Source organism: Lactuca virosa, chromosome 6 (genome assembly GCF_052849685.1).
Source record: "Lactuca virosa cultivar CGN04683 chromosome 6, Lactuca_virosa_CGN04683_v6, whole genome shotgun sequence".
NCBI lineage: Eukaryota > Viridiplantae > Streptophyta > Magnoliopsida > Asterales > Asteraceae > Lactuca > Lactuca virosa.
Window position 1 is genome coordinate 190901973 of NC_136431.1, and position 9350 is coordinate 190911322.

The following is a 9350-nucleotide window of genomic DNA, read 5'->3' on the forward strand; positions in this document are numbered from 1 at the left end:
AATTGTTTGAGTTTACTAAAAGGAAGATGACCTAATCGTTTATGCTATAACAAAGTGTTGGATGGCTTATTGATTACATTGAAACATGTTCTAGAAGGAAATGGACAACAAAATGAAAGAGAATCTTTAATTGTTCGATGATCAAGAACATATTGATCATTGATTTTCTTCCCAAAAACACCTAGAGCAATCTCATTCTTTGATGAAGGGTCCTGCAGAAGACATTCTTCATCAGTAAAGATGACAAACGTATTTAGATGCTTTGTGAATTTGGGAATAGAAATGATATTGTATTTGAATGAAGGAACATACAATACTCGATGAAGAACTATAGAATCATGAATTGAATATCACCAATGAAAGAAACAGTAGCATGATGACCATCAGAAACCCAATGAAATGTGGCTGATTAAGTGATGTGAATGACAAGAATAAATCACGATTAGCACAAATGTGATCTAATGCCCCTGAGTCTATAATCCAAGAAAAACTGGTATGCAATAATGATGAAGATTTGTAAACGTTTGCAACAAAATGATGATATGAAAAAGAATTACCTTCACCATTCATAGCACCATTAATCATAGAGGAACTGATTTGATTGATGGAAAAAGAAGAATTGAGATTCTGATTGTTAATGAGTTGATCAAGGTGTTCATACTGTTCCATGTTGATTGAAGGAGAATTAGATGTCGAGATAGTTCTGAACACTTGATTTTGGATCATCCTTTTTTATTTTAGTGAGTTTGATTGATGCAGGAAAACTAATTATGTGATAGCAATTGGTTTTGGTATAACCTGTCTTCTTGCAGTGAGTACAAACAAGCGATTTCTTGGAGTTGGAAACACATGATTCTGAAGTAACACTCATGGCAATTGCATCATTGTTTATGATTGAAGGAATGGAAATTGTTCGTCGACGTTCTTCTTGAATAATCAGTGAATAAGCAGTGGAAAGAGAAGGTAACGGCTTCATCATAAGAATTTGCCCTCGAACAATTTTGTATGAATCATTTAAGCCCATTAACATTTAAATGATGCGTTGATCCTCAAAAAATTTCTGAATCGATGCAGCAGCAGCACAAGTACAAAGAGGAATAACTTGAACAATCCGCAATTCATCCCAAATTTTTGTTAATTTAGTGAAATAGGTAGAGAAATCATCGGTACCTTGTGAGAGAGAAAACAATTGTTGCTGAGTGTTGTAAAGAAGAGTACCATCGGATTGTTCAAATCGTTGATGAAGTTCATTCCAAATCTTAGAAGCAGTCGGTAAGAAGAGAACACTATCAACAATTGTTTTGTTCAATGAACTTAGAATCCAACTGATGACCATTGAATTAGCTCTGTGCCAATTCGAATATGCAGAAGAATTGATTGCAGGAGGCGTAATAGATCCATCTACAAATCCAAGCTTGTTTTTGGCAGACAAAGAAAGAATCATCGATCATTTCCAGGATTGAAATCCGATTCCATTAAAACAGTTGAAACAAGAATGGAATTCAGATTATCAGAAGATCCAATGTAAAATGGACCAGAAACATTGATTGCAGATGAATCAGATGAGATCGTTTCAAACATGATTCTGATTGAATGAATGAAGAAGAAGAGTGAAATGGATCGATTTTAATATGATACCATATTGAATTTGAAACTTAGAGAGAGAAATATGTTTTGAGAGAAAAAGACTTTTCTTTCATTGATTTTTCTGAATGAAATGTTCATTACATATATACAAGAACTTAAACAAACTTGTAATGAAATAACTAAATAACTAAAACTCAAAACTGTTCTAACAAACAGGACACGTGGCAATTAACTCTTAATGATAACATCTTGTGATCCTTAATCAATGAGTGCAACGAGATAATCATGCCTCAAAACATAATCTAATTTCATCATATCAACACATAAATCGACTTACCGCCATTCTCATTATACATATTTACCACATGTTTATTTATTATTCAAAATTGTAAATAAACTTTAGAAATAGTCTCTCTGTATAGTTGTAACAGATCCTACACAATCGGATCTCACTTGTATATGTATCAGTTCAATATTGAATGTAAAACAACTTTTCCTTATTCACTTATATGGCATCAGCCAGGCCGCCTTTTCCCCTCTTCTTCGATCTCATTCAATCGCCATGTTTCTTGATGCTGAAATTGACCTAACTCCACCTGCCAGCACTCCTCAATCGGGCTCTCAATCCTCAACAATCCAAACTCTACCTCTCAAAACACCATCGCTCACACTTGTCTAATTCCCCCCATCCCTCAAACTTCTTTCTACAAATTACATGAGCTGGAAAACACAAATTGAAGCCCTCCTCTATGGTTTGGATCTCTACAAGTATATTGATGGGACACTCCAGGCACCAAAACCCATAATCAAAAATGACGTCTCTATTCCCCATCCCGACTTCCCAGCTTGGTTCCACCAAGATCGACTGTTATTTGGTGCTATTGTAGGTACTCTCTCCCCCTCCATTGTCCCACTGATAACGAATGCTTCCTCTTCACTTGAAGCTTGGAAAATTCTCTCAAATACCTATGCTAAACCATTACGTGGCCACATTAAACAACTACAACATCGGCTAAAACAAACCACAAAAGCTGCAGATCAGTTCATCACATATTACATGCAATCCATCAAAACTATTGTTGATGAACTTGGTATCCTAGGCAAACAAATGGATGAAGAAGACATCACTGATGCAATACTAAATGGTCTTGACTCCACCACCTACAAGACTGTCATAGATGCCATTCGCGCTCGTGACACCCCCATATCATTCCATGAATTGCATGAAAAACTCATCAATCGTGAGCTATTTTTGGTGCAAACTTCCCTGGTTCCCACCAACATCCACCAACCCGCTACCGCCTTTGCAGCTAACAAACGACCACCAAACAGACCTTGGAATAACCGAAATTCCAATAATACCCCTGCTCTTCTCCCAACACCCCAGCCACCTCATAATCCTACCCGTCAATTTTTAGGCAAATGTCAATTTTGTTTCACCAAAGGACATTCCCTCACCTCCTGCGAAGGACTAAGGACTGGGTCCTTGCCCTCGGTGGGAGTGATGACTTGAGAGTTGTAGGGTATAGTGATGCTAGCTTCCAGACTGATAGGGATAATTTCCGCTCTCAGTAGGGTTGGGTCTTTACCTTAAACGGAGGAGTAATTTCTAGGAAAAGTTCCAAGTAGGAGACAGTGGCTGATTCAACTTGCGAATCAGAGTATATAGCGGCAAGAGAGGCAGCAAAGGAGGCGATATGGCTAAAGAACTTCATTGGAGACCTTTGGAGTTGTACCAGCTATAAAGGTGCCCATAGAGATTTTCTGTGATAGTGAAAGTGCAGTTGCCTTAGCGAAGGAACCATGGGATCACGAAAGATCCAGACACATTGAAAGAAAATACCATTTCATCAGACATCGAATAGAAGAAGGACTCCTCGTGGCAAAGAGGGTATCATCGGATGAGAACCCGACAGATCCCCTCACGAAGGGAGTGGGTAGGGTTAAGCATCTCCAGCATGCATGGAGCATAAGGCTGAAGGATGATATTAGTTTTAGTAGTTAGATAATTTTTTGAAATTTGTAAACTGTAATTGACATTTGATGATAAATACAAGTTGTGTTTATTTATGAGTAAAGTGTTTCTATCTTTTGTCAATCGTTTACTATTATTTCTTTTTCATGTTTTGACTTCCAGAATATTTATGTTGTGTTTTACATATTATTCATATTATCCACAGTCGGTCATATGTTGGAAGTAGATATGAATTAAGACTGTCATGAGTTGGTTGTAGAGGTCTAAGATGTTGGACATAGCCTCAACACTCATGAGTGCTCATAAGTTCTGAGTATTGGATTCAACCCACGCTCGCTGGTATCACGTCATGGAATTTATCTCGAGTGATCGCGAGACTGTAATATCATATAAGTCTTCAAACCTAGAGATATGTCTTGTTGTCTATGAGTTGGTTATACATTGATCGTGCGAAAACGCATTGGTAACTCGATGTTATAAAACGTGCGTTTGTGTGTGATTTAACAAGTAGTAGAACAAGCATATGAGTCGAAGTTTATTTGTTCCTTCTTGGATTAGAAGCGGTATCTGGGCCTCTCGATGATTTTGTTTTGACCTATGTACCGGTCCCGGTCAGAACTAAGTTGATGTGTTCAATTAAGTTTTATGTCAAACAAATCGGAAATCGAGAAACAAAATGTTGGACAATAAGCAAGACATTGTTCCATGTATTTGTCCGGCTGATATCTAGAACAGAGGATTATATGATCACTTATCTTAAATGGCGTATCATCATCTTCTCAGTTCTGAGAGACCTTGAAAAGAGCTACGATTGCTGATCGGTTCCTGAAGTCATACTTGCAGTTATAGTTATTAGACTTATCCAAGTGGGAGAGTGTTGGATAAGGTGTCTAAGTCCATAACTATTTCTGGTATGTACTTGACCCGACCCGGCATGGTCCATTTGGGTTGCATGGCATCATGCATTTGGATAGACTAAATGAGAGAAATAACACTTGTGGTTTATTAATATATTATAAGTTTTGATATATTAATAGTATTATTTAATTAGTATTGGTCAAGAATTAATCTAGAATTAATTAAGTGATCAAAAGAAGACTAATTAAATATATGGGTTGATTGTGTAAATCATCCATACTTGTATAGTGGGCTAGATGCTCCATGGATTATCTAGTTGGGCTAAGGTCCATAGGATGCTCCATGGACGCTCCATGGGAGTTACAAACCCATGGGTCATGGAAATGAAAAGCCATGTTACATTAGGGTTTACATGGTGTAACCCTAATGCAACATACTATATAAGCATACTTAGAGCAACCAAAATCGGCTACACTAGTGAGACAATAGGGCAAGGCCGATTACAAGTGTTATATATTTCTCTCAAAGTTTATTCCAAGAGCATTTGGTGTTGTGTGAAACATTTGAGGCATCACTCTTGGGGTGCTAGGCTCTCAAGGTTTTCAAGGAATCAAAAAAACTACAAGGTATGTAATCCTAGCCATCTTTATGATTAAAGTTCTCCATGTATGCTAGATAGGATTATGAAACTTGGAAAAAGTATTTTGCATGTATTTTAGACAAACATAGATCCAAGGTTTTTCTAGGGTTGCATGTACACTTAGGAGTGTTAGAATGCTCAAAACCCATCAGTGGTATCAGAGCCTAGGCTTGTTTGTTTGATACTTGATGCAAAACTGTGGAAAAACTCGTTTTTTATGCATTCTGCAGCATGAACTCGCCGAGTCCATGGGGGGACTCGACGAGTCCATGACCAAACTCATCCTACTCGTCGAGTAGGTTCTTGCACTCGACGAGTAGGAGCCCCTGAGTGCAGTTTTTCGAGTTTTGCTTATGGAAATTGACTAGAACATTACTCTAAACTGTTTTGGTGTTTTAAAACTTGTTTTAGATGGTGCAATGGTTGTTCTAATCCATTTTCAATGGCTAATATCAAAATTACATGATTATATGTGTTCATATGTTCTTGAAATTTTGATATGTTGATTCATGTTCTTATGAGTTCTTGATAGATCATAGGAATTACTTGTTTAATGCTTAATTCATGATCTTTATGTGTTTTAATGGAGTCCATAACTTGTCCTCAAGTTATGGATAACCAAAAGTCACTTTGTATTAATTCCATTAAAAGAACACATAAGTTACAAAAATGAAGAGCCTTCATTTTAATAACTCATAAGTTATGAATTGAAAGGTTTTGTAAAGTTACAAAACTTGCCCTCAAGTTTTGGAACATGTAAAGTCATCTAATAAACTTTAGTTCCAACCCCTAGAATTTTAAAAGTTAAAATTCAACCCTTATACTTTATAATATTATAAGTTTAATAATATATATATATATATATATATATATATATATATATATATATATATATATATATATATATATATATATAAGATCAAGTCGTTTTACCATTAGTTGGCCTCATTCACGAAGCCGGTCTATAAGGGGGGTATAAGGTTGTTGCCTATAAAATGACAGCTTAATGGGTGTCCACTCTCACCCACCGCTTCCTTGACTGGTGGAGGGTCGTTAGCCGAATGGGTAGGACAATGACTTAAAATTCTCATTAAAAGTATAATGATTATTATAAAGTAACTAAATGTTTTATAAATTCCCAATCTTAATTACTTTAGGAAAAATGTGAATAAGGTGCTAACCCATGAAATTACACTTTGCACTTTGACTAAGTCGTTAGTGGAGCGTGTGTGGTTAACCAGCACACTAACTTGGACTTAACAAGGTAGGCAAAGGGTGACTTAAGGTTTTTCATAGGTCGGTGGAGCACGTATGGTTAACCGGCGCATCGATTAAGTGAAAAACATTAAGGGTACCAAGTAATTTGCATGGTTACTTCACACCTTGTTTTATGATCCTCGGTATCCCAGTCACAAAACATGAAGGGCACACTCGAGATTGAAACATGCCATTGAAAAGTTCAATGAATCTCAAAAGAATCTAGGAGTTTCTAAAAACCAAATAAAACCTAATAATCTATATTTCGTTTTTCATGGTGGAAATTGGTGAATCGTCATTCACCTACCTTTCAAATATGTTATAGCTTGGATTACGACATCCCTCTTCTAATTTATAACATATTGTGATTGGATTCTAGCCTTAGTATTACATTTGGGTGTCTTATTAAGGACTATCTTTATATCTAAACTAAACTTGTCTTTTCTTCTTTTCAGATGTCTTCCAACAATGCTGCTTCTGGCTCAAACCCTACCGGCTCCTTCTCTCTCATGAATCTTTGTGGGAGAGTCATCTTTGATGGATCCAACTTTATAGATTGGATCAGGAACATCAGGATGGTCACTCGTTATGAGAACAAAGAATATGTTCTCGACAAGGAGCTTAAGGTACCTGAGCCAACTGCTACTCCTGAGGAGCTAGCTGAATATGAGGCACATGAAAGAGATGCTACCAAAATGGCATGCATCATGATGGCCACTATGACAGCCGAGCTCCAAAAGTCCTATGAGGACTACTATCCTTTTGAGATGCACCAGGATTTGATGGACCGCTACCATCAGAGTGCTCGTCAAGAGCGATATGAAATCATCTCCTCCATGATAACAACCCGAATGAAGGATGGTGAACCCATCACGGGCCACATGCAGAAAATGCAAAGGTATGTGGACCGTTTAATGAAGCTGAATGTGAACTTCCCCGAGGAGTTAGCAATAGATATAATTTTGCACTCCTTACCATCGTGTTATGATCAATTCCGCATGACATACCACATGAACAAGGAAGAAGTCACCCTTAGAAAACTTCAAGGACTCCTAAAGACCGCAGAATCAGGTCTTAAAGGTAAGTCGGTTGTTACCACTCCTACTCCTACTCCAAACTCTGCACCTGTCCTGGCAATCGGGAAAGGTAGAGGGAAGAAGAGGAAGAAACCTTTGAAGGGTACCAAGGGTAAGACCCTTGATGGTTCCTCTTCAAGCGGAACCAAGAAAGGTTTCGTCACTCCTTCTTCTGATCCTAATGAGGCTGAATGCTTCTATTGCCATGAAAAGGCACACTGGAAGCGGAACTGCCCGAAGTACCAACAAGATTTGAAGGATGGGAAAGTAAAACCCAACCATGCAGGTATTTACACTATATTATCTAATTACTCACCCTATTCTAACTCTTGGGTCCTTGATACCGACTGTGGTATTCATATTTGTTCTGATTTGCAGGGACTAAGAAGAAGTGAGAATGTGGAGCATGGAAAGATAAACTTGATCATGGGGAATAGGAAAGCTTCACCTGTCACCAAGATTGGAGTTTATACTTTGTTGCTAAGTAGTGGGTTTACTTTAGATTTGAATAAATGTTGTTATTCGCCTGAAATGGCAAGAAATATTATTTCCTTTCATGCCTTGTACAAACAAGGGTTTACCTTTTCTTTTGATAATGAAGTTGGTGGAATAAATTCTTTCTTTAATAATGTGTTTTATTTTAAAGCATTACCTTGTGATGGTGTGTATGAAGCTGTGTCTGTTGTAGATAACTTAGGAAATAATGTTTTGTGTATTGATTCTACTAATGATAATAACTTGGATAAAGCATCATTATGGCATTGTCGTCTTGGACATGTAAGCAAGAAACGCATCGGCCAACTCCAAAAAGATGGAGTCTTGGAGTTATTTGACCTAAAGTCAGATGATAGGTGTGAATCATGCTTACTTGGAAAAATGACAAAGTCACGCTTCACAGGTTCTTGTGCTAGGGGTGAAGGTTTGTTGGATCTAGTGCACACGGATGTGTGTGGACCCTTCAAAACTGCCACAAGGGATGCTAATCGTTATTATGTGACTTTTACGGATGATTATAGTAGATACGGATATGTCTACTTAATCAAGCATAAGTCAGAGACTTTCGAAAGGTTTAAAGAGTTTAAACAAGAAGTCGAGAATCAATTGGGAATGAACATTAAGATGCTTCGATCTGATCGTGGTGGTGAGTATTTTAGTACAGAGTTCCTCGACTATCTTAGGGAATGTGGGGTTTTCTTACAATTGACACCTCCCAGGACACCACAGTTGAATGGTGTAGCTAAGAGGCGTAATCGAACCTTGTTGGATATGGTTCGTTCCATGATGAGTCGAGCTTCGCTACCAATCTCATTCTGGGGGTATGCCTTAGAGACTGCAGCCCATATCCTTAATCTGGTCCCTACAAAGAAGGTTGCCAAAACACCTGACGAGATGTGGACTGGAAAAGTTCCTAATCTATCCCACATCAAGATTTGGGGTTGCGAAGCTTTCGTGATACGTGACACTCACGATAAGCTCGAACCTCGAAGTGAGAGGTGTATTTTCATCGGCTACCCACAAAAATCCTTTGGTTACCTCTTCTACAAACCTAGTGAGAATGTGGTCTTTGTAGCGAGGAGGGCTGTCTTTCGAGAGAGAAATTTCATAAGCCAAGGAAACAGTGGGAGGCAAATTGACCTTGAAGAAATTCAAGAGTCAAGTGGTGAAGGAACCTCAAACCCTAGCAATCAACTTGAGGAGGAAACTCATGTTGATCCAATTGACGAGTCTGTACCTCTGAGGCGTTCCACAAGGATTAGGAATGCACTTGAGCACTACTATGGTTTCCATATTACTGCGGAAGGTGAGACACTTATCAGTGATGAGACACTGGTAAGTCTGGATGAACCTAACAGCTATGCGGAAGCCATGGTAGGCCCCGAGTCTGCTAAATGGAAAGAGGCAATGGACAGCGAGATACAATCCATGTATGACAATCAGGTTTGGGACTTGGTTGACA

The 9350-nt window shown here is 38.1% G+C and overlaps 1 protein-coding gene across 1 annotated transcript; it reads right to left on the reverse strand.

The window, feature by feature from the left end:
• Positions 1–1030: 1030 nt before the first annotated feature.
• On the reverse strand, positions 1031–1444 carry LOC145122173 (uncharacterized). The gene has a single exon (XM_079057822.1). It carries the CDS (start codon positions 1442–1444, stop codon positions 1031–1033), a length of 414 nt encoding a protein of 137 aa, XP_078913948.1.
• Between the last annotated feature and the right edge of the window lie 7906 nt (positions 1445–9350).